General features: G+C 62.4%; 2 protein-coding genes across 2 annotated transcripts; one reads left to right on the top strand and one right to left on the bottom strand.

Moving 5' to 3' along the window:
- Positions 1–5,556: 5,556 nt before the first annotated feature.
- Positions 5,557–6,483, bottom strand: LOC117436073 (NACHT, LRR and PYD domains-containing protein 12-like). The gene is made up of 3 exons (XM_034062112.1): positions 6,450–6,483; positions 5,806–6,169; positions 5,557–5,736 (listed from the first exon to the last, which is right to left on the bottom strand). Exons 1-3 carry the CDS (start codon positions 6,481–6,483, stop codon positions 5,571–5,573), a joined length of 564 nt encoding a protein of 187 aa, XP_033918003.1. The 3' UTR covers positions 5,557–5,570.
- Positions 6,484–8,901: 2,418 nt separating this feature from the next.
- LOC117436072 (antigen WC1.1-like) lies at positions 8,902–22,153 on the top strand. The gene is made up of 24 exons (XM_034062108.1): positions 8,902–9,054; positions 9,748–10,050; positions 10,128–10,442; positions 10,730–11,029; positions 11,106–11,414; positions 11,600–11,980; positions 12,058–12,219; positions 12,303–12,386; positions 12,522–12,605; positions 12,710–12,820; positions 16,196–16,493; positions 17,349–17,578; positions 17,668–17,985; positions 18,681–18,983; positions 19,061–19,375; positions 19,663–19,962; positions 20,039–20,347; positions 20,438–20,818; positions 20,896–21,057; positions 21,161–21,244; positions 21,380–21,463; positions 21,568–21,678; positions 21,817–21,896; positions 22,073–22,153. The coding sequence occupies exons 1-24, from the start codon at positions 8,949–8,951 to the stop codon at positions 22,103–22,105; spliced, it is 5,163 nt and encodes a 1,720-aa protein (XP_033917999.1). The 5' UTR covers positions 8,902–8,948; the 3' UTR covers positions 22,106–22,153.
- Positions 22,154–22,276: the final 123 nt, after the last annotated feature.

Below are 22,276 nucleotides of genomic sequence, written 5' to 3'. Positions count from 1 at the left end.
CCCCCGGAGAGCTGAGCCCTTGCTCCCATTCCCAAATGCTCCCATTCCCAAGTGCTCCCATTCCCAAGTGCTCCCATTCCCAAGTGCTCCCAAGGGTGTTACTGCAACGTGTTCATTGCCACTGAGGGAAAAGCCCAGAAGCTTCCCAGCCCATAGGAAGAGGAAGTCAGGAGGTGGCTGTTCCTGCAGACACAGTTGACTACAGAGGATGGTGACAAATCAGCCCCACTCACAGGCATAGAGTCATGGAATTCCAGACTGCTTTGGGTTGAAGGGAGCTTAAAGCTCCTCCAGCTCCAACCCCTTCCCATGGAGCAGCTGCTCCAAGCCCCTGTGTCCAACCTGGCCTTGAGCACTGCCAGGGATGGGGCAGCCACAGCTTCTATGGGCAGTGTCCCACAAAGGTTTTCCTTACCCTGTTGAGACATCTCCTGTGCCAGGAATCCTCATCTCAGGTACCACATCCAGACCATGGTTGGTTGGTCACTCACTGAGGCTTAGCCCATCTCTTCTCTTCTCCTTTCCCACTCCCTGAAAGGCTCCCACTGCTTATCCCAGCTGGGATGGAGGAGCTGAGCACCAGGACCCAGCAAGGGGCAGCCAATGGGGTTTTGGAACAGCCCTAACTCTTGTGATGGGCAGATCAGGTACAAATGAGCCCTCAGCACTCACAGGTGAAGGCAGCTCCTTTAATGGCTGCAGGAGCAGCAACACTCCACAGGTGGTGGGTTGGGGGCTCTCAACACCTTACAAAGGGCCAGCAAATGCTTTTGGTTTCCAGCTGGGTTCTGGTCCCCAGAAGCTTTTTATGGGGTGAACTTGTGTGGATTTTGTTCTTCCTGCTTCCTCTTTCTTTCCTTTTTCCTCCCTCTGTCCTATCAGCCTCAACCCGACCAGGTTTACATCCCAAAGAGGTAAAGTGCAGCCCATGCGAGGGGCAATAAACCAAAGGTCAGGCACCCAGCTCAGCACTGAGAGCAGTTCAGAAAGTGAAATTAAGAGCAAGGGAACAGGCACAGACCGAGTCAGCATCACCCATCCCAGAGCACTGACACGTACCCAGCTGAGCTGTTTCCAGCCTCTTTATGTGTTACAGGTGTTGGCTGCCACCAGCAAATGCAAAGCAAACCCAAACCCTGACCCACAACACAAAGGGCTTGTTCTGTTCTGCCTCATTGCCACCAACAGGACTGCTTTGGGGTCACTCCTCATCCCAGCACATGGGTGGCAATGAGGAGGGTGCTGCCCTTGTTCTGGGTGTTGCTCATAGGTGGTAACAGAGGGTTGGGGCTTAGGCTGTGGCTTGTGGACACAAACCCCCTCCAGGTCTGGTTTGAGGCTGTCAGTGGTAATGGATGGAGGAAGGAGCTTCTGCTGCAGGTAAACCCAGAGGTGTCCATTTGCTGAGCCTCAGACTCTGCTTCATCACTGAATTCACTTGTAAAAACACTGGGGAGAGAGGAGAGGAAAGGAATTGCACCCACAGCATCCCCTCATAATCCTAGGCTGGAGCCTGCTCTCAAGCCTGACACTGCTGCCTCTCAATGAGAGCTGTGAGGAGCCCAGCAAAGCCAGGCTTTGTGCAGCTCTCATGCTCCCTAGGAAGACATCCATGGTTTCCCCTGGGGAGGAAGGGAATGGACTCGTCTGTGGCTTAATCTCAAACACTTTAACCCATGGAGGCAGTTTGACTTGTTCCTGATGCTCCTGGTGTTGTTCCTGGCTTGGGATATGGGGCTGTGCAAACTCCTTGAAGAAGGAAGAGGAAAACCATGTGTCCAGGTGTACTGATCAGGTGTGGATGGTGATTGCTCTAAGGTTGGGTAGTAAGAAATGGCTCCTCGGTTGATGTACATGACCACAGTGATATTGCACATTGCTCCTTGCTGACACTGCAGCCCTTAATATCTGTGTCCCAGACTGCACCCAAGCAAAGCCTCTGATTGGAATTAGACCTCAAGAGGCTTGAGCCATGCCCAGATCCACATGAGAGGCAGGGGAAGGAGCCCTGTAGCACCAGGCACCTGCAGGCCAGCATCTCTTGGTGATCTCCAAATGGGCTTGGTGCATTGCTGACTCACCTCCACCTTCCCACCACCTGAGAACACCTAAGCTGCAGGAGACATCTGAGCTATGGGAAGGGCAGTTTGCCCCATTGATGTCAAAGGGCTCATTCCCAAGCAGTGTGAGTCAGCATCCTCCAGCTGGGCCTGCAGAGCTGCAGCAGCTGAGAACACAAGTCCAGCATCCAGCTCACTCCAATGAAGTCAGAGTAGGCTGGGAATAACATAGGGAAAATCATCAAATCCCAGCCTGGTTTGGGTTGAAGGGACCTTAAAGCTCCTCCAACTCCAACCCTTTCCCATGGAGCAGCTGCTCCAAGCCCCTGTGTCCAACCTGGCCTTGAGCACTGCCAGGGATGGGGCAGCCACAGCTTCTCTGGGCACCCTGTGCCAGCGCCTCAGCACCCTCCCAGGGAACAGCTTCTGCCTTATCTCCAACCTAAACCCTCCCCTGTTTCAGTGTGAACCCATCACCCCTTGTCCCATCACTACAGAAGGGACAGGTTGAGAGAGTCATCATGGCATGAGCAGCTCTCAGGGCTACTGTAGATCCATAGGACTGTCCAGTTGGATGCTGTGAGTTGCTGCTACTTGAATATGAAGCTGCTGAAGCTTCAGCAGCTTCAGTGACTGGCAGAGGAGCTGCAGCTCAATGGGATGAGCTGCTGCACTCACCTGGGCAGGAGCAGGTTGAGCAGGATCAATGGAGGGCAGATGTACCTGAGCTGTGCTGGCTGCTGGGCTCTGCCAGCATGAGCAGGTAACACCCTAGGTGTGGCCAGGGCACTGCATCAGCAGACATGGAAGCATCCTCTTCCCTCTGCTCCCAGCTTGGGAATGAAGAGGGAAAGTCCCTTATGTATGTGATTGAAGTTATGGGACATCCAATAGTCCAGCTTGGAAGGGAGACAGTTGAGGTGCTGCTGTCCTCGAGGTCTGGGATACAGCCCATGGTGTGGAGACAGTGAACAGTGCATTACTGACAGAGCTGGGGGCATCCCATGATGCTGGCAGCTGGAAGTGCCCCATGGACAAAAGGAGGTGGTCAGGCTGAGCATCTTGCCACAAGCCGTTCAGGATGCCAAGAGTTTACACGTAGCCAAATGCAGTTGGGCATATTCAGGGATGAGATGAAAAAGGGCAACAAAAGCTCCTAAATCCCAGTGCTGGAGGCTGGGAAACACTGCAGAGAGCCTCCCATGTGCCTGTCCTGTTCCTGTCATAGAATCATAGAATAGTTAGGACTGGAAAGGACCTCAAGATCATCCAGTTCCAACCCCTGCCATGGGCAGGGACACCTCACACTAAACCATGGCACCCAAGGCTTCATCCAACCTGGCCTTGAACACTGCCAGGGATGGAGCATTCACAACCTCCCTGGGCAACCCATTCCAGTGCCTCAGCACCCTCACAGCAAAGAATTTCTTCCTTAGATCCAGTCTAAACCTCTGCTGTTTCAGTTTAAACCCGTTACCCCTTGTCCTAGTCAGACTCCTGCCCCTGACAGCTCAATCTAAAGAGGACCTGGTTGGTCAGGACATCCAGCTCAGCAGTACCCCCACAGCAAGTACCAAGTGATCCATTGGGATCGCTCCTGCTTTCCCCAGCCCTGGTCTGCTATAGGGACCGATCCTGTTCCTTCCTCCTGGCCCTTGCAGCAGATCCGGGCGGGTTTGTGCCAAGGCTGTTAAAACATTCCTGCAGTGTAAGATTAGAAAGTGCCATTTCGATAAAGCCAACCTCACACATCCTTCTATTCTCCATGGAACAAAGAGCAAAGGGAACGTTCCTCTTCTGGCTTTGGAATGGGTTCTCATGGGACTGGTCTCTCCTTGGAACTGGCTGTTCACGATGCATCATCCAAGGGGATTGATGGCTATCCTGAAAGCCCAGACACCAGAGATCAGCCCAGATAGGAGCTGAGCAGGCTGCAGAAGCCCAGAGGTTGGTGCTCACATGCAAGGGGAAGCTCCACAGCCTGCAGTGATGCTGCTTGAGCCATTCCCAGCTCTCACTCCTGGGATGCTCCTTCTGGAGTCACATTCTGGAGCTGATCTGGTTGGAAAGTGTAGCAGTGAGTTAAGAAATGTCTATATGGGGGAATAGGGATCCAGCCCCATCAGTTCTTGCTCTGGTTGGTAGTGGCTGGGGCCAGCAGGAGGCTGGAAGGGCTGAAGCTGCTCCTGGAGCCAACACTGACTCCTCACAGTGGTGAGGAGAGAATCAGGACCATTTGCTTGTCTTCAGCCTGGGTTTCAGAGTGAAAACCAAGTGGGAATGTGGAAGCAGGAGGGAGGAACTGCCAGGATAAGGTTGCTGTATCCAGGAGCATCCCTAAGGGTTAATACAAGGAGCAGTTTGCTGACTGAAGGCTCCAAATGCCACATGCAAGGACATCAAGAGGAGTCCCTTAAAGGTGTAGGCAGTGCCTGAGCCCATGTGGATCAGCAGCACTTGTGGCCGTGCCCATAGGGATGCCAGGCACTGCCTGCAGCTCTTCGCTGAGGAACAGCCCATTGCTTCCTCCAGCACCAGTTCTCCAAGCCAGGTAGCACATCCCAAGCAGCCACCTGTGTATCCCCCTTGGTGAGGATGTAAATGTCTCTGGTGGGAGCAGATCCCTAAGGAAGCACAGGAGACCTCCATGAAGCCAATGAGCTGACATCCCAACTGTGATGTGTGGTTTGTGTCAGGAAAGGAGCCTGTTTCCTGCACAGGGATGTTGGGAATAGCAGATTCTCCTCCCATCACTGCTTCCTTGTCCTTGGAACACGAAGTCAGAGCAGGGATATCCCCAGCCGGGCAGGAAAGGTTGGTTAAACATTCCCAACAGAACATGGTTTGTATCAGCAACAAGCGAGGGGGAGACTGTGGGAATCCAGGAATGTCAGCACATTGCAGGTAACACAAAGACTGACAGCAAATACCCACTTGGATGAACTCCCATTTCTGCCTTTCAGAGGTGACTGGGAAGTGATAAATCCCTGTTTTCCATATGGAGTTGTAGCTATCTTGACATATCCAGAGGGGCTGGTAAAGCATCGATCAGAGCAGACATCCTGGGATTGAAAAGGCCTGGAGCTGGACTGGGAGCTGGGCTGGGGCAGCCTGAAGGGGAGAGCTGAGAGCAGCTCCAGTGCCTAAAGGGGCTGCAGGAAACCTGGAGAGGGGCTTGGGACAAGGGATGTAGGGACAGGCCAAGGGGAATGACTTGAACCTGCCCAAGAGAGGGGAGACTGAGCTGAGCTCTGAGGCAGAAGCTGTTCCCTGGGAGGGTGCTGAGGCGCTGGCACAGGGTGCCCAGAGAAGCTGTGGCTGCCCCATCCCTGGCAGTGCTCAAGGCCAGGTTGGACACAGGGGTTGGAGCAGCTGCTCCAGTGGAAGGGGTTGGGGTTGGAGGAGCTTTAAGGTCCCTTCATCCCAACCCCTTCCATGGTTCCATACCCCCCGTCCCGCAGCACCAACCCCCCCGCGCTGGCACAGGGCTGGAAGGGGACCCCCATCCCCTTACCCCAGTGTCCGCAGGGGGCAGGAGGGGCTCCGGAGCCACCGGCAGAGCTCCAGGACCCCATCAGCTCCCAGTTCATTGTCGCTCAGGTCCAGGCAGGTGAGCGGGGGGGTCCCCATAGCCAGCGCTCGGCGGCAGGCGCCCGTCAGGCGGCAGCTCCCCAGGCTGCGGGATGCAGGAGCAGGGATGTGGGATGGAGCCGCTCATTCCGCTTGGGAATGGGGAGGCTCTTACCGCAGGGTCCGCAGGCGGCAGGAACGGGGCTGCAGCCCCTGGCACAGCAGCTCCACACCCGCATCCCGCAGCCCATCGCTGAAGGACAGATCCAGCTCCTCCAGGCTCGGGCTGGTGCTCAGCACAGCGGCCAGGTCCTGGCAGCAGGCGCTGGTGAGCCGGGAATAGCGCAGACTGCAGGGAAAGAGCCTCAGAGACAGCCTGGGGACCCCCAGGACCACCCCACCGTGGTCCCCAGCCCGGAGCACAGGGGTGATGCCAACCCAGGGGACCCCTTTGGGTACCGTTCCAGTGCTCCCATCCACCCCGGGGGTTTGGTTGACTGGGGAATGCCCAGGGATGCTGTGGGGTGGCAGGAGGATGCTCAGGGATGCTGTGGGGTGGCAGGAGGATGCTCAGGGATGCTGTGGGGTGGCAGGAGGATGCTCAGGGGTGCTGGGAGGTGCTGGAGGGGATGCTGTGAGATGCCTGTAGGTGCCAAAGGGATGCTCAGGGATGCCAGGGGGATGCTGGGGATAGCAGGGGGGGATAGCAGGGGGTAGTGGGGGGATGATCAGGGATGCTGGGGCTGCTAAGGGGATGCTTATGTCTGTACAGGGATGCCCAGGGATGCTGGGGGGATGCTATGGGATGCCCATAAGTACCAGGGGGATATTCAGGGATGCCTGTGTGTGCCATGGGGATGCTGTGGGATGCCTGTGTGTGCCAGCTCCCTCTTGGCACTCGCGCTGGGCAGTCACTGATGGGCGTGTCCAGACCCTGAGTGGGCGTGGTCAATCCCCGAGTGGGCGTGGCCAGCTCCCTCTTGGCACCCGCGCTGGCCAGCCAATGATAGGCTTGTCCAGACCCCTAGTGGGCGGAGCCAGCTCCGTTTTGGCGCGCCCGCTGTCCCGCACGCTAACGGATCGGTTCCGCGTTCAGCCCGTTTGTGCCGTTCGGAACGGGCCTGCACGGGTGCCACAGCCACCGCTGCAAGGGGCTGATGAGCGGATAGACCCCACAACTGGTTAAAGGTGTAAAGCAGGTATGGTTTCATTCAGCGCTGAGGTGCATGGGGATCGCTCCTCCAACGCATGCACACCTCAGGGGTGTTCTCCCTTTACATTCATTCTCTTAAGGTATACATAGACATGAGGTTGCTCAATCCGCCTGTACATATTGATTATCTATCCCTGCTTCGTATTACAATGAGCCGGAAGGTCCTTTGCACCTGCGCAGTGCCCTTCTGGTCATGGGCAGGGGTCTCAGGATGAAGTAAATGTGTCTTCCTCTTCTTAAACTTTACAGCTTTTAACCTTCAGACCTGGCCTTAGGGTCTGGTCCGTGCCCAGTCTGCCTCTCCCTGGCTTATCAGTAGAACCAATCATCTGCTTTTGTCCCTTGTCAGTAGAACTGCATCTGCTTCTCCCCTCCAGCAGTGATCAATGCCTTGGCATGTTAGGTACTTAGGACAGACAATACTTTTGTTTAAGCAAAGGAGTTCCTTTAACCCCCTTGTCCAATTCCTCTGTATTACCCCCCTGTACATTGGTTACCCCTGTATCATGGCCTCTCCCGTGTTTCCTGTCTGCTGCAGGTCACCCCTCTTACACCACATCGGTGCCTTTGCCCGTCCCTGTGCATCAATGGGAAGCTGCCTCCGCACCCTCCCCATGTCCCCCTATAGCCTCCAACCCTGTTCAGCATTGATGGAGTCCTCCAGGTCAACCCCGGCCTCCACCGAGCCCTGGAGGCAGCTCCTGCTCCATCCGCTGCCTGCACCAGGTGGGTCCCCCCCGGCTGCGGCTCCGCTCCGGGCCCCGTTATCGGGAGCCCTGCAGGTGGCTGGGGAGCTGCATGTGGTCGATGCCGACATCGGGTCCCTGCTTGGAGGGGGGGAAACCACCTCCTTCCTGCCTGCACCGCTGCCGGCACCACCTGCAGGCACCGCGGGGGGGCTGCTCCCACCCCAGGGTCTGCAGGCACCCCATGGAGGGGAGCACCCCAAGGATGGGTGCTGCTGTGCTGGGGGCTTTGGGCTTTGCTCTGTGCTGATGTTAAGGGCGGCCCTGTGGGGGGTTGGGTAGGTTTTGGGGTGAATCCTGTTGCCATTGGGCTCTAGCCAGGCCCACAGCAGAGTCAGTGCCATGGGGGGATACCGGATGGGTCCATGCACCCCATTGCAGTGCTGGGTGCTACAGGGGGGAGTTACTGGTTCACACTGGGGACATCCGGGCTCCGAACCCCCGTGGTGAGATGTGTGACGCCAGAAGCGGAGCCGAGCCTCATATTTGGGCACAGAGCAGGTTATTGGAGGCTGGGGCCTCGCCACATGGGAGATAACCCAGCTGATAACGGGCTCAAAAGGTGCTGCTGCCTCCATTGGCTCCGGCACTGCCTATAAATCACCCAACCCACCCCACGGGGGGGGTCTGGGTGTGCGAGATGGTGCCTGTGATGGTGCTGGGGGTTCTGCTGTGGGTGCAGCTCAGTGTGGGGCAGCCATGGAGCACCCCAGAGCCCCAGGCTGAGCTCAGCACCACACAGGGCTCCCATGAGCTGCGCCTCGTGGGTGGTGATGGGCGCTGTGCCGGGAGGGTGGAGGTGAAGCATGAGGGTGAATGGGGCTCCGTTTGCAGCTATGACTTCGACTGGAGTGCCCACTGGGCCACCGTGGTGTGCCGGCAGCTCGGCTGCGGCACCGCGGCCACGTCGTCCCCGTACGCTCCCTTCGGGCAGGGCACCGGCCGCATCTGGCTCCACATCTTCTTCTGCCGCGGCAAAGAGGAGATGCTGCAGGATTGTTCCCATCTCGGATGGGGCCAACACTACTGCGGCCACGAGCAGGACGTGGGGGTGACCTGCACAGGTGAGCCGGGGGAGGCCGGTGGTGCCGGCACAGCCGCCATGTGCCGTAGCAATGGCTATGGCTGAGCCGGTGCCATGGTGCAGACGCGTTGGAGCTGAGGCTGGTGGAAGGCAGCGGTCCCTGTGCCGGGAAGGTGGAGGTGAAGCTGCGGGGACAATGGGGTGCGGTGTCGGATGACACATGGACCATGGAGGATGCAGAGGTGATTTGCCAGCAGCTGGGCTGTGGCTCGGCCACCAAAGCCTACATAGACGGCAGCAGAGCAGACAGCGATGACAGACCCATCAACGTGGTGATGGTGAACTGCCATGGGCACGAGAAGGCGTTTTGGGAGTGCAAGGTGGGGGACTGGGGGCCCTACAGTGACCTCCATGACTTTGACACCGGCGTCGTCTGCCAAGGTAGGAACCGGGAGCTGGTGCTGGCACAGCACAGAGCCCACGTTTGGGTTGGAAGGAAGCTTAAAGCTCCTCCAGCTCCAACCCCTTCCACTGGAGCAGCTGCTCCAAGCCCCTGTGTCCAACCTGGCCTTGAGCACTGCCAGGGATGGGGCAGCCACAGCTTCTCTGGGCACCCTGTGCCAGTGCCTCAGCACCCTCCCAGGGAGCAGCTTCTGCCTTATCTCCAACCTGAGCTTCCCCTGTTTCAGTCTGTACCCATTACCCCTTGTCCTATCACTGCAGTCCCTAATGAAGAGTCCCTCTGCAGCATCCTTGTAGCCCCCTTCAGACACTGGAAGCTGCTCTGAGGTCTCCACACAGCCCCAGTGTCCTCAGCCTGGCTCCCTACAGGAGCTGCTCCAGCCCCTGAGCATCCTCACGGCCTCCTCTTGCCTTACCCCAACACCTCCATGTCCTTCTTATGCTGAGGACCCTGTCTCTGCACCCAGTGCTGCAGGGGGTCTCCCCATAGCACAGCAGAGGGGCAGGATCCCCTCCCTGAGCTGCTGCTCACGCTCTGGGGGTGCCCCCAGCACATGGGGGGGTTCTGGGCTCAAGCTCACACTGAAGCTGGGTCATGGGGAGCTGCTCCTCACCCAGCACCCGAAGTCCTGCACCCCAAGTCCTTCCCAATGCCTGATCCTGTCCCTATAGGGTTCTCCCGTCTGGTCGGTGGTGATGGCAGCTGCTCGGGGCTGCTGCAGGTGCGGCAGGGCCGAGCCTGGGCCAGTGTCTGTGAGGATGCTGTGGACCTGAACGCTGCTCGGGTCGTGTGCCGGGAGCTGGGCTGCGGTTCGGTGCTGGCTGTGGTCGGGCCAGGGCTGTTCCCTATGGGATCCGAGCCTCAATGGGACACGGGATTCGAGTGCACCGGCACCGAGCTCCTCCTCAGCGCCTGCAAGCGACGGGCACGGAGCACCCAGGGCTGCAGTGCCCAGGCCAGCATCATCTGCTCCTGTGAGCACCGGGGGCAGTGGGGGGTGTTGGGGTCCCCCCCGCACCATTGTCACCCCCCAACCCTCTTTGTGCCGCAGCCTACGGCGGCTTCCGACTGGTGAACCACAGCTCCCACTGCGCTGGGCGGGTGGAGGTGATGGAGGGGGGGACGTGGGGGTCCCTGTGTGCCAGCGCCTGGGACCTGCCCGATGCCCACGTCCTCTGCCATCACCTCGGCTGTGGCTCTGCCAGCTCCGTGCCCCCGGGAGGCTCCTTCGGCAGCGGCAATGGGACCCTACGGGTGGATGCCTTCGGATGCAGCGGCACCGAGCGGGTCCCCAGTGAGTGCCCCGTGGTGGGGCTGGGGGAGCCGAGCTGCCCCCCAGGGCATGCGGCGGCCGTCGAGTGCTCAGGTGAGGATGGAACGGGGGGAAGAGGCTCAAGGGGCTTGGAATGGAGGATGGGGGGTCCTTTGGGGTGAAGGGGAGATGAGGTGGGGTCCAGCATCACCCCAGGACCCTGTGCTGCAGCCCCGTGGTACAGCCGGTGCTTTAGGGTAGGGTTTGGGTTGGGAGGGAGCTTAAAGCTTCTCCAGCTCCAACCCCTTCCACTGGAGCAGCTGCTCCAAGCCCCTGTGTCCAACCTGGCCTTGAGCACTGCCAGGGATGGGGCAGCCCCAGCTCCTCCGCTCCATCTTCAGGCGTTACCGACTCCCTGCGGCTGCTGGAGGGTCAGACCCGGTGCGATGGGCGGCTGGAGGTGACCACGAGCCCTAGCTCCTGGGCCGCTGTGTCCGCGGGGCTGCGGGACCCCCAGACCGGCTCCGTGGCCTGCAGGGAGCTGGACTGCGGCGAACCGGAGAGGGTGTACCCGGTACCGGCCCCCAGCGCCATGGGGCTGCAGGAGGTGCAATGTGCGGGCAGCGAGGATGCTCTGGCGCAGTGCAACCGGTCGGTCACGGCCGTCGCTCCAAGGCAGGCTCTGGCTGTCGTGTGCTCCGGTGAGTGCCCCGGTAGGGCCGGGGGGTGCCGGCCCCGCAGGCAGCAGCCCCGGTGCATCCCGTCCGTGTCCCGCAGGCAGCCGGCGGCTGAGGCTGGCGGGGGGCCCCGATCGCTGTGCGGGACGTGTGGAGCTCTACGTGAACGGCGCTTGGAGCCCCGTGTGCCAGGACGGGTGGGACATCCCGGACGCCACCGTCGTGTGCCGGCAGCTCCGCTGCGGGGCAGCGCTGGAGGCCTCCGGCTCCGCTCGCTTCGGGCCCGGAGCGGCTCCGCCGTGGACGGGAGCCGGTGGCTGCACCGGATCCGAAGCTTCCCTTTGGGATTGCCCAGCCCCGTTGGAGAGCGGCTGCCGGAGCGGCGGTGGGGCCGCTGCTGTGTGCTCCGGTCAGTGCCGTGCACCCGCACGGGCGGGGGGGGGGGGGGGGTGCGCGCACCCGGAGCGGCGGTGGGGCCGGTGCCATGTGCTCCGGTCAGTGCCGTGTGCTCCGGTCAGTGCCGTGCACCCGCACGGACAGAGGGGGGTGCGCGCACCCGGAGCCCTGCTCTGAGCCCCTCGTTGTCCCCCCCAGGTCACCTCTCCCTGCGGCTGACGGGCGGCAGCGGCCGCTGCAGAGGGCACCTGGAGCTGCTCCATAACGGGACATGGGGCCGCGTGTGCGCCGACGGCACCAGCCCGGCCACGGCCGCGGCCGCCTGCAGGCAGCTGGGCTGTGGGGACCGGGGCATCCTCGGCGCTGCCCCTGCCCCACTGCCGGCCCCCGCTTGGCTGGCCTGGGTGCGCTGCCCCGACGGGGCGCGCTCCCTGTGGCTCTGCCCCTCGGCTCCCTGGCGCCTGCAGCCGTGCGCGCCCGGCGGGGACGCGCATGTGGTGTGTGCTGAGGACGGCGCTGAGGAGGGGGGGGTCACCCCGACCCCGGGGAGCTCGTGCCCGCACGGGGGCGCGTGCACAGGTAGCTATGGGGCTGAGCCCTGCGCCGGGCCGGCCGCGATGCGCGTCCTCGCCTCACCCGCTCCCGTGTCCCCGCAGATGTCCCCACTGCCACCCCCCCGCTGGCAGTGCCAACGGTGCCAACGGTGCCAACGGTGTCAACGGTGCCAACGGTGCTGAACGTGGTGCTGGGGGTGCTGCTGTGCCTGGCGCTGGCTGGGCTGGCTCTGCAGTGGTACCGAGCCTGGGCTGCGAGGCCAGGTGGGTGCCGGGGGTCCCATCGCCATGGGGTGGCACAGAGGGTGGGCATTGGGTGCTCCGGGTGAGCGCTGCTGCTGTTCCAGAGCCTGGCAATGCCGTCTATGCTGTCTATGAGCAGCTGGATTACACCGTGGTGCCAGAGCACCAGCAGGTGCCCAGTCGCCCAGGTGGGTGCATGTGTGTCCATACTGGGGCAGCTCTGCCCCACGGCCCCACTGCAGCACTGGGTGATGCTGGTGTGTCACTGGCTCATCCCATGGCGTGCTGGTGTCCCCTGTCTCACTGCATCCTCTCCCCACCAGGCTCCCCAACAGAGGGCTCAGAGACGAAGCTGCCCTATTACACTGCAGGGGACGTGGAGGAGAGTGACCCCAGCACAGCCCCAGGTAAGGATATGGGGACAGGAACCCAGCGGGGACCCCCCTTAGGAGTGGGGAGCGAAGGGAGCACAGGATCCCCTAATGCCACGGCCTCCCCATCCCTGCCCCAGGCCCCCCTGCCCTGCCTGAGGACGGACCCCCCGATGGCTACGATGATGCTGAGGCTGTGCCAGAGGAGCTCCTTGGCACTGGGGACACCCCCGAGGGGGTGGCACTTGTAGGTGAGTGTCCCTGTGCCATGGAGAGCTGCCTTGGGGGGCTCATGGCTGGGGGAGCAGCAGCAAATCTATGGGGCTGCAGCAGACCCCACATGGGTTTTAGCAGCTCCCACTAAGGCACCAGCCTCTGCTGTCCCCAAGGTTGGAGCCGGCCCCCCCCAGGAGGCACAGGGGACCCCCCGGAGCAGCCGCCAGGGGATACAGGCTATGATGATGCTGAGGTTGGCACCTTGGGGACATTGCTGTGAGGATGCTGTGGTCACACCACACGAGGCCATAGGGACACAAGTGTGGGTGTTGGGGCTCTGACCCCAAGGATGGGTGGCCCTGGCTATGGAGGTCACCTCTCCCTGCCCGGGACCACAGCACAACAGCTCCAGTGTCCCTCTGCCAGCAGCACTGCAGGGATCTGGGTTCAGTTTCACTGTGAATTCCCATGGTTTTCCCTATTAAAGCTCCAAAGGTGGCTGGAGACTCACTTCCAGGTTGGTACCTTGCTCCCAGGAATATCAATCACCCTTGGGGATGTGGGGCAGGAGCTGGGTGTGACTGGGACAGGGAGAAGAGCAGTGGAAGAAAAGGGAATAAGGGCCCCAGTGCCTTTATTAGGCATCAGCCGACACCAACACGAGTGTTCCCACCAACAGATGGGGGTCTATGTAGATCTATATAGATCTATTCCCCACACATGGGGAAACAGGAGAGGGAAGGATGTGACCGGTCCTGCCCTGACCACAGCGGATGCAGGATGCAGGATGCAGGCAGCACCTCCTCCCTGTGCCCCATGCATGGGGCAGGCTCAGACCCTGAGCAGGTTCCCCCCCAGGTCCCCAAGCACTGGGCTGGGAACGGCTGCGCTGGCTCCAAGGGCTGTCCTAGAGGGGGGCTCCTCTCCGGAGCATGGGGGGGACCCTCCTGCCTGGCAGGGCCCCACGGTGGAAGGGGAGCCTGGTCATGGCCCCTGCCTGCGGTGCCTCCTGCTCCAGGAGGTACCCGACCCTCAGGCTGGGCTTTAGCTGCTGCAGGGCAGTGAGGTCCTGCAGCACATCCTGGGGCAGCCCAGCCGTGCTCAGCCTGTAAGGAGGGGGAAGGAGCTGTGGGGTCACCCTCTGCTTTGGGGGGGCTCAGGGAGAGCTGAGAGCAGCTCCAGTGCCTAAAGGGGCTGCAGGAACCTGGAGAGGGGCTTGGGACAAGGGCCTGGAGGGACAGGCCAAGGGGAATGGCTTGAACCTGCCCAAGAGAGGGGAGACTGAGCTGAGCTCTGAGGCAGAAGCTGTTCCCTGGGAGGGTGCTGAGGCGCTGGCACAGGGTGCCCAGAGAAGCTGTGGCTGCCCCATCCCTGGCAGTGCTCAAGGCCAGGTTGGACACAGGGGCTTGAAGCAGCTGCTCTATGGGAAGGGGTTGGGCTTGGAGCTGGAGTAGCTTTAAGGTCCCTTCATCACAACCCATTCCATGGTTCCATACCCCCCGTCCCGCAGCACCGACCCCCCCGCGCTGGCACAGGGCTGGAAGGGGACCCCCATCCCCTTACCCAAGTGTCCGCAGGGGGCAGGATGGGCTCCGGAGCCACCGGCAGAGCTCCAGGACCCCATCAGCTCCCAGTTCATTGTCGCTCAGGTCCAGGCAGGTGAGCGGGGGGGTCCCCATAGCCAGCGCTCGGCAGCAGGCGCCCGTCAGGCGGCAGCTCCCCAGGCTGCGGGATGCAGGAGCAGGGATGTGGGATGGAGCCGCTCATTCCGCTTGGGAATGGGGAGGCTCTTACAGCGTCCGCAGGCGGCAGGAACGGGATGCAGGAGCAGGGATGTGGGATGGAGCCGCTCATTCCGCTTGGGAATGGGGAGGCTCTTACCGCAGGGTCCGCAGGCGGCAGGAACGGGGCTGCAGCCCCTGGCACAGCAGCTCCACACCCGCATCCCGCAGCCCATCGCTGAAGGACAGATCCAGCTCCTCCAGGCTCGGGCTGGTGCTCAGCACAGCGGCCAGGTCCTGGCAGCAGGCGCTGGTGAGCCGGGAATAGCGCAGACTGCAGGGAAAGAGCCTCAGAGACAGCCTGGGGACCCCCAGGACCACCCCACCGTGGTCCCCAACCCCGGAGCACAGGGTGATGCCAACCCAGGGGACCCCTTTGGGTACCGTTCCAGTGCTCCCATCCACCCCGGGGGTTTGGTTGACTGGGAAATGCCCAGGGATGCTATGGGATGCCCATGGGTACCAGGGGGATATTCAGGGATGCCTGTAGGTGCCATGGGGATGCTTAGGGATGCTGGTGATGGAGGGGAGCACCGCAAGGATGGGTGCTGCTGTGCCAGGGTCTTTGGGCTTTGCTCTGTGCTGCTGTTAAGGGCTGCCCTGTAGGGGTTTGGGTAGGTTTTGGGGTGAATCCTGTTGCCATTGGGCTCTTGCCAGGCCCGCAGCAGGGTCAGTGCCATGGGGGTTTGCTTAGGGATGCCTGGGAATGCTGTTGATGCTGGGGGGATGCTGTGAGATGCCTGTAGGTGCCAAAGGGATGCTTAGGGATGCCAGGGGGATATTGGGGATGCAGGGGGGATAGCAGGGGGTAGTGGGGGGATGATCAGGGATGCTGGGGCTCCTAAGGGGATGCTTATGTCTGTACAGGGATGCCCAGGGATGCTGGGGGGATGCTATGGGATGCCCATGGGTACCAGGGGGATATTCAGGGATGCCTGTGTGTGCCAGCTCCCTCTTGGCACTCGCGCTGGGCAGTCACTGATGGGCGTGGTCAACCCCCGAGTGGGCGGGGACAGCTCCGTCTTGGCGCGCCCGCTGTCCCGCACGCTAACGGATCGGTTCCGCGTTCAGCCCGTTTGTGCCGTTCGGAACGGGCCTGCACGGGTGCCACAGCCACCGCTGCAAGGGGCTGATGAGCGGATAGACCCCACAACTGGTTAAAGGTGTAAAGCAGATATGGTTTCATTCAGCGCTGAGGGGCATGGGGATCGCTCCTCCAACGCATGCACACCTCAGGGCTGTTCTCCCTTTACATTCATTCTCTTAAGGTATACATAGACATGAGGTTGCTCAATCCGCCTGTACATATTGATTATCTATCCCTGCTTCGTATTACAATGAGCCGGAAGGTCCTTTGCACCTGCGCAGTGCCCTTCTGGTCATGGGCAGGGGTCTCAGGATGAAGTAAATGAGTCTTCCTCTTCTTAAACTTGACACCTTTTAACCTTCAGACCTGGCCTTAGGGTCTGGTCCGTGCCCAGTCTGCCTCTCCCTGGCTTATCAGTAGAACCCATCATCTGCTTTTGTCCCTTGTCAGTAGAGCTAAGCATCTGCTTCTCCCCTCCAGCAGTGATCAATGCCTTGGCATGTTAGGTACTTAGGACAGACAATACTTTTGTTTAAGCAAAGGAATTCCTTTAACCCCCTTGTCCAATTCCTCTGTATTACCCCCCTGTACATTGGTTATCCCTGTATCATGGCCTCTCCCGTGTTTCCTGTCTGCTGCAGGTCACCCCTCTTACACCACATCGGTGCCTTTGCCCGTCCCTGTGCATCAGCACCTCCTCAATGGGAAGCTGCCTCCGCACCCTCCCCATGTCCCCCTATGGCCTCCTGCACTGTTCAGCACTGATGGAGTCCTCCAGGTCAACCCCGGCCTCCACCGAGCCCTGGAGGCAGCTCCTGCTCCATCCGCTGCCTGCACCAGGTGGGTCCCCCCCGGCTGCGGCTCCGCTCCGGGCCCCGTTATCGGGAGCCCTGCAGGTGGCTGGGGAGCTGCATGTGGTCGATGCCGACATCGGGTCCCTGCTTGGAGGGGGGGAAACCACCTCCTTCCTGCCTGCACAGCTGCCGGCACCACCTGCAGGCACCGCGGGGGGGCTGCTCCCACCCCAGGGTCTGCAGGCACCCCATGGAGGGGAGCACCCCAAGGATGGGTGCTGCTGTGCTGGGGGCTTTGGGCTTTGCTCTGTGCTGATGTTAAGGGCGGCCCTGTGGGGGGTTGGGTAGGTTTTGGGGTGAATCCTGTTGCCATCGGGCTCTTGCCAAGCACCACAGCAGGGTCAGTGCCATGGGGGGACAGCGGATGGGTCCATGCACCCCATTGCAGTGCTGGGTGCTATGGGGGGGAGTTACTGGTTCACACTGGGGACATCCGGGCTCTGATCCCCCGTGGTGAGATGTGTGACGCCAGAAGCGGAGCTGAGCCTCATATTTGGGCACAGAGCAGGTTATTGGAGGCTGGGGCCTCGCCACATGGGAGATAACCCAGCTGATAACGGGCTCAAAAGGTGCTGCTGCCTCCATTGGCTCCGGCACTGCCTATAAATCACCCAACCCACCCCACGGGGGGGGTCCGGGTGTGCGAGATGGTGCCTGTGAGGGTGCTGGGGGTTCTGCTGTGGGTGCAGCTCAGTGTGGGGCAGCCATGGAGCACCCCAGAGCCCCAGGCTGAGCTCAGCACCACACAGGGCTCCCATGAGCTGCGCCTTGTGGGTGGTGGTGGGCGCTGTGCCGGGAGGGTGGAGGTGAAGCATGAAGGTGAATGGGGCTCCGTTTGCAGCTATGACTTCGACTGGGATGCCCATTGGGCCACCGTGGTGTGCCGGCAGCTCGGCTGCGGCACCGCGGTCACGTCGTCCCCGTACGCTCCCTTCGGGCAGGGCACCGGCCGCATCTGGCTCCACATCTACTTCTGCCGCGGCCAAGAGGAGATGCTGCAGGATTGTCTCCATCTCGGATGGGGCCAACACTACTGCGGCCACGAGCAGGACGTGGGGGTGACCTGCACAGGTGAGCCGGGGGAGGCCGGTGGTGCCGGCACAGCCGCCATGTGCCGTAGCAATGGCTATGGCTGAGGCTGGGCCGGTGCCGCGGCGCAGACGCGTTGGAGCTGAGGCTGGTGGAAGGCAGCGGTCCCTGTGCCGGGAAGGTGGAGGTGAAGCTGCGGGGACAATGGGGTGCGGTGTCGGATGACACATGGACCATGGAGGATGCAGAGGTGATTTGCCAGCAGCTGGGCTGTGGCTCGGCCACCAAAGCCTACATTGATGGCAGCAGAACAGGCAGCGATGACAGACCCATCAACATGGTGATGGTGAACTGCCGTGGGCACGAGAAGGCGTTTTGGGAGTGCGAGGTGTGGGACTGGGGGCCCTTCAGTGGCCTCCATGACTTTGACACCGGCGTCGTCTGCCAAGGTAGGAACCGAGAGCTGGTGATGGCACAGCACAGAGCCCAGGTTGGGGTTGGAAGGAAGCTTAAAGCTCCTCCAGCTCCAACCCCTTCCACTGGAGCAGCTGCTCCAAGCCCCTGTGTCCAACCTGGCCTTGAGCACTGCCAGGGATGGGGCAGCCACAGCTTCTCTGGGCACCCTGTGCCAGCGCCTCAGCACCCTCCCAGGGAACAGCTTCTGCCTTATCTCCAACCTGAGCTTCCCCTGTTTCAGTCTGTACCCATCACCCCTTGTCCTATCACTGCAGTCCCTAATGAAGAGTCCCTCTGCAGCATCCTTGTAGCCCCCTTCAGACACTGGAAGCTGCTCTGAGATCTCCACACAGCCCCAGTGTCCTCAGCCTGGCTCCCTACAGGAGCTGCTCCAGCCCCTGAGCATCCTCATGTCCTCCTCTGGCCTTACCCCAACACCTCCATGTCCTTCTTATGGTGAGGACCCTGTCTCTGCACCCAGTGCTGCAGGGGGGTCTCCCCATAGCACAGCAGAGGGGCAGGATCCCCTCCCTGAGCTGCTGCTCACGCTCTGGGGGTGCAGCCCAGCACATGGGGGGGTTCTGGGCTCAAGCACTCACTGAAGCTGGGTCATGGGGAGCTGCTCCTCACCCAGCACCCGAAGTCCTGCACCCCAAGTCCTTCCCAATGCCTGATCCTGTCCCTATAGGGTTCTCCCGGCTGGTCGGTGGTGATGGCAGCTGCTCGGGGCTGCTGCAGGTGCGGCAGGGCCGAGCCTGGGCCAGTGTCTGTGAGGATGCTGTGGACCTGAACGCTGCTCGGGTCGTGTGCCGGGAGCTGGGCTGCGGTTCGGTGCTGGCTGTGGCCGGGCCAGGGCTGTTCCCTATGGGATCTGAGCCTCAATGGGACACGGGATTCGAGTGCACCGGCACCGAGCTCCTCCTCAGCGCCTGCAAGCGACGGGCACGGAGCACCCAGGGCTGCAGGAGCCAGGCCAGCATCATCTGCTCCTGTGAGCACCGGGGGCAGTGGGGGGTGTTGGGGTCCCCCATGCACCATTGTCACCCCCCAACCCTCTTTGTGCCGCAGCCTACGGCGGCTTCCGACTGGTGAACCACAGCTCACACTGCGCTGGGCGGGTGGAGGTGATGGAGGGGGGGACGTGGGGGTCCCTGTGTGCCAGCGCCTGGGACCTGCCCGATGCCCACGTCCTCTGCCATCACCTCGGCTGCGGCTCTGCCAGCTCCGTGCCCCCGGGAGGCTCCTTCGGCAGCGGCAATGGGACCCTACGGGTGGGTGCCTTCGGATGCAGCGGCACCGAGCGGGTCCCCAGTGAGTGCCCCGTGGTGGGGCTGGGGGAGCCGAGCTGCTCCCCAGGGCATGCGGCTGCCGTCGAGTGCTCAGGTGAGGATGGAACGGGGGGAAAGAGGCTCTGGGGGCTTGGAATGGAGGATGGGGGGTCCTATGGGGTGAGGGGGGATGAGGTGGGGTCCAGCATCACCCCAGGACCCTGTGCTGCAGCCCCGTGGTACAGCCGGTGCTTTAGGGTAGGGTTTGGGTTGGGAGGGAGCTTAAAGCTTCTCCAACCCCAACCCCTTCCACTGGAGCAGCTGCTCCAAGCCCCTGTGTCCAACCTGGCCTTGAGCACTGCCAGGGATGGGGCAGCCACAGCTCCTCCGCTCCATCCTCAGGCGTTATCGACTCCCTGCGGCTGCTGGAGGGTCAGACCCGGTGCGATGGGCGGCTGGAGGTGACCACGAGCCCCGGCGCTTGGGCCGCTGTGTCCGCGGGGCTGCGGGACCCCCAGACCGGCTCCGTGGCCTGCAGGGAGCTGGACTGCGGCGAACCGGAGAGGGTGTACCCGGTACCGGCCCCCAGCGCCATGGGGCTGCAGGAGGTGCAATGTGCGGGCAGCGAGGATGCTCTGGCGCAGTGCAACCGGTCGGTCACAGCCGTCGCTCCAAGGCAGGCTCTGGTTGTCGTGTGCTCCGGTGAGTGCCCCGGTAGGGCCGGGGGGTGCCGGCCCCGCAGGCAGCAGCCCCGGTGCATCCCGTCCGTGTCCCGCAGGCAGCCGGCGGCTGAGGCTGGCAGGGGGCCCCGATCGCTGTGCGGGACGTGTGGAGCTCTACGTGAACGGCGCTTGGAGCCCCGTGTGCCAGGACGGGTGGGACATCCCGGACGCCACCGTCGTGTGCCGGCAGCTCCGCTGCGGGCCAGCGCTGGAGGCCTCCGGCTCCGCTCGCTTCGGGCCCGGAGCGGCTCCGCCGTGGACGGGAGCCGGTGGCTGCACCGGCTCCGAGGCTTCCCTTTGGGATTGCCCAGCCCCGTTGGAGAGCGGCTGCCGGAGCGGCGGTGGAGCCGGTGCTGTGTGCTCCGGTCAGTGCAGTGAACCCGCACGGGCGGGGGGGGGGGGGGGGGGTGCGCGCACCCGGAGCCCTGCTCTGAGCCCCTCGTTGTCCCCCCCAGGTCACCTCTCCCTGCGGCTGACGGGCGGCAGCGGCCGCTGCAGAGGGCACCTGGAGCTGCTCCATAACGGGACATGGGGCCGCGTGTGCGCCGACGGCACCAGCCCGGCCACGGCCGCGGCCGCCTGCAGGCAGCTGGGCTGTGGGGACGGGGGCAGCCTCGGCGCTGCCCCTGCCCCACTGCCGGCCCCCGCTTGGCTGGCCTGGGTGCGCTGCCCCGACGGGGCGCGCTCCCTGTGGCTCTGCCCCTCGGCTCCCTGGCGCCTGCAGCCGTGCGCGCCCGGCGGGGACGCGCATGTGGTGTGTGCTGAGGACGGCGCTGAGGAGGGGGGGGTCACCCCGACCCCAGGGAGCTCGTGCCCGCACGGGGGCGCGTGCACAGGTAGCTATGGGGCTGAGCCCTGCGCCGGACCGGCCGCGATGCGCGTCCCCGTCTCACCCGCTCCCGTGTCCCCGCAGATGTCCCCACTGCCACCCCCCCGCTGGCAGTGCCAACGGTGCCAACGGTGCCAACGGTGTCAACGGTGCCAACGGTGCTGAACGTGGTGCTGGGGGTGCTGCTGTGCCTGGCGCTGGCTGGGCTGGCTCTGCAGTGGTACCGAGCCTGGGCTGCGAGGCCAGGTGGGTGCCGGGGGTCCCATTGCCATGGGGTGGATCAGAGGGTGGGCACTGGGTGCTCCTGGTGGGCATTGGGTGCTCCTGGTGAGCGCTGCTGCTGTTCCAGAGCCTGGCAATGCCGTCGATGCTGTCTATGAGGAGCTGGACTACACCGTGGTGCCGGAGTACCAGCAGGTGCCCAGTCGCCCAGGTGGGTGCATGTGTGTCCATACTGGGGCAGCTCTGCCCCACGGCCCCACTGCAGCACTGGGTGATGCTGGTGTGTCACTGGCTCATCCCATGGCGTGCTGGTGTCCCCTGTCTCACTGCATCCTCTCCCCACCAGGCTCCCCAACAGAGGGCTCAGAGACGAAGCTGCCCTATTACACTGCAGGGGACGTGGAGGAGAGTGACCCCAGCACAGCCCCAGGTAAGGATATGGGGACAGGAACCCAGCAGGGACCCCCCTTAGGAGTGGGGAGCGAAGGGAGCACAGGATCCCCTAATGCCACGGCCTCCCCATCCCTGCCCCAGGCCCCCCTGCCCTGCCTGAGGACGGACCCCCCGATGGCTACGATGATCCTGAGGCTGTGCCAGAGGAGCTCCTTGGCACTGGGGACACCCCCGAGGGGGTGGCAATTGTAGGTGAGTGTCCCTGTGCCATGGAGAGCTGCCTTGGGGGGCTCATGGCTGGGGGAGCAGCAGCAAATCTATGGGGCTGCAGCAGACCCCACATGGGTTTTAGCAGCTCCCACTAAGGCACCAGCCTCTGCTGTCCCCAAGGTTGGAGCCGCCCCCCCCCAGGAGGCACAGGGGACCCCCCGGAGCAGCCGCCAGGGGATACAGGCTATGATGATGCTGAGGTTGGCACCTTGAGGACATTGCTGTGAGGATGCTGTGGTCACACCACACGAGGCCATAGGGACACAAGTGTGGGTGGGGGGGCTCTGACCCCAAGGATGGGTGGCCCTGGCTATGGAGGTCACCTCTCCCTGCCCAGGACCACAGCACAACAGCTCCAGTGTCCCTCTGCCAGCAGCACTGCAGGGATCTGGGCTTAGTTTCACTGTGAATTCCCATGGTTTTCCCTATTAAAGCTCCAAAGGTGGCTGGAGACTCACTTCCAGGTTGGTACCTTGCTCCCAGGAATATCAATCACCCTTGGGGATGTGGGGCAGGAGCTGGGTGTGACTGGGACAGGGAGAAGAGCAGTGGAAGAAAAGGGAATAAGGGCCCCAGTGCC

This window comes from Melopsittacus undulatus, chromosome 4, assembly GCF_012275295.1.
Source record: "Melopsittacus undulatus isolate bMelUnd1 chromosome 4, bMelUnd1.mat.Z, whole genome shotgun sequence".
Classification (NCBI taxonomy): domain Eukaryota; kingdom Metazoa; phylum Chordata; class Aves; order Psittaciformes; family Psittaculidae; genus Melopsittacus; species Melopsittacus undulatus.
Note: the sequence above shows the minus strand (reverse complement) of the source record. Positions and strands in the feature narration are given on the sequence as shown.

Coding starts and splice junctions, on each gene's coding strand:
- LOC117436073 (XM_034062112.1), bottom strand. CDS start 6,483: ATGGCACACACAGGCATCCCTGAATATCCCCCTG. Junction 6,170..6,449: donor CATCCCTGAATATCCCCCTG/GTACTTATGGGC, acceptor CAGCATCCCTGA/GCATCCTCCTGCCACCCCAC. Junction 5,737..5,805: donor TGCCGCCTGCGGACCCTGCG/GTAAGAGCCTCC, acceptor TGCATCCCGCAG/CCTGGGGAGCTGCCGCCTGA.
- LOC117436072 (XM_034062108.1), top strand. CDS start 8,949: ATGGTGAACTGCCATGGGCACGAGAAGGCGTTTTGGGAGTGCAAGGTG. Junction 10,051..10,127: donor GGCCAGCATCATCTGCTCCT/GTGAGCACCGGG, acceptor TTTGTGCCGCAG/CCTACGGCGGCTTCCGACTG. Junction 12,821..16,195: donor CGAGGGGGTGGCACTTGTAG/GTGAGTGTCCCT, acceptor GTTTAAGCAAAG/GAATTCCTTTAACCCCCTTG.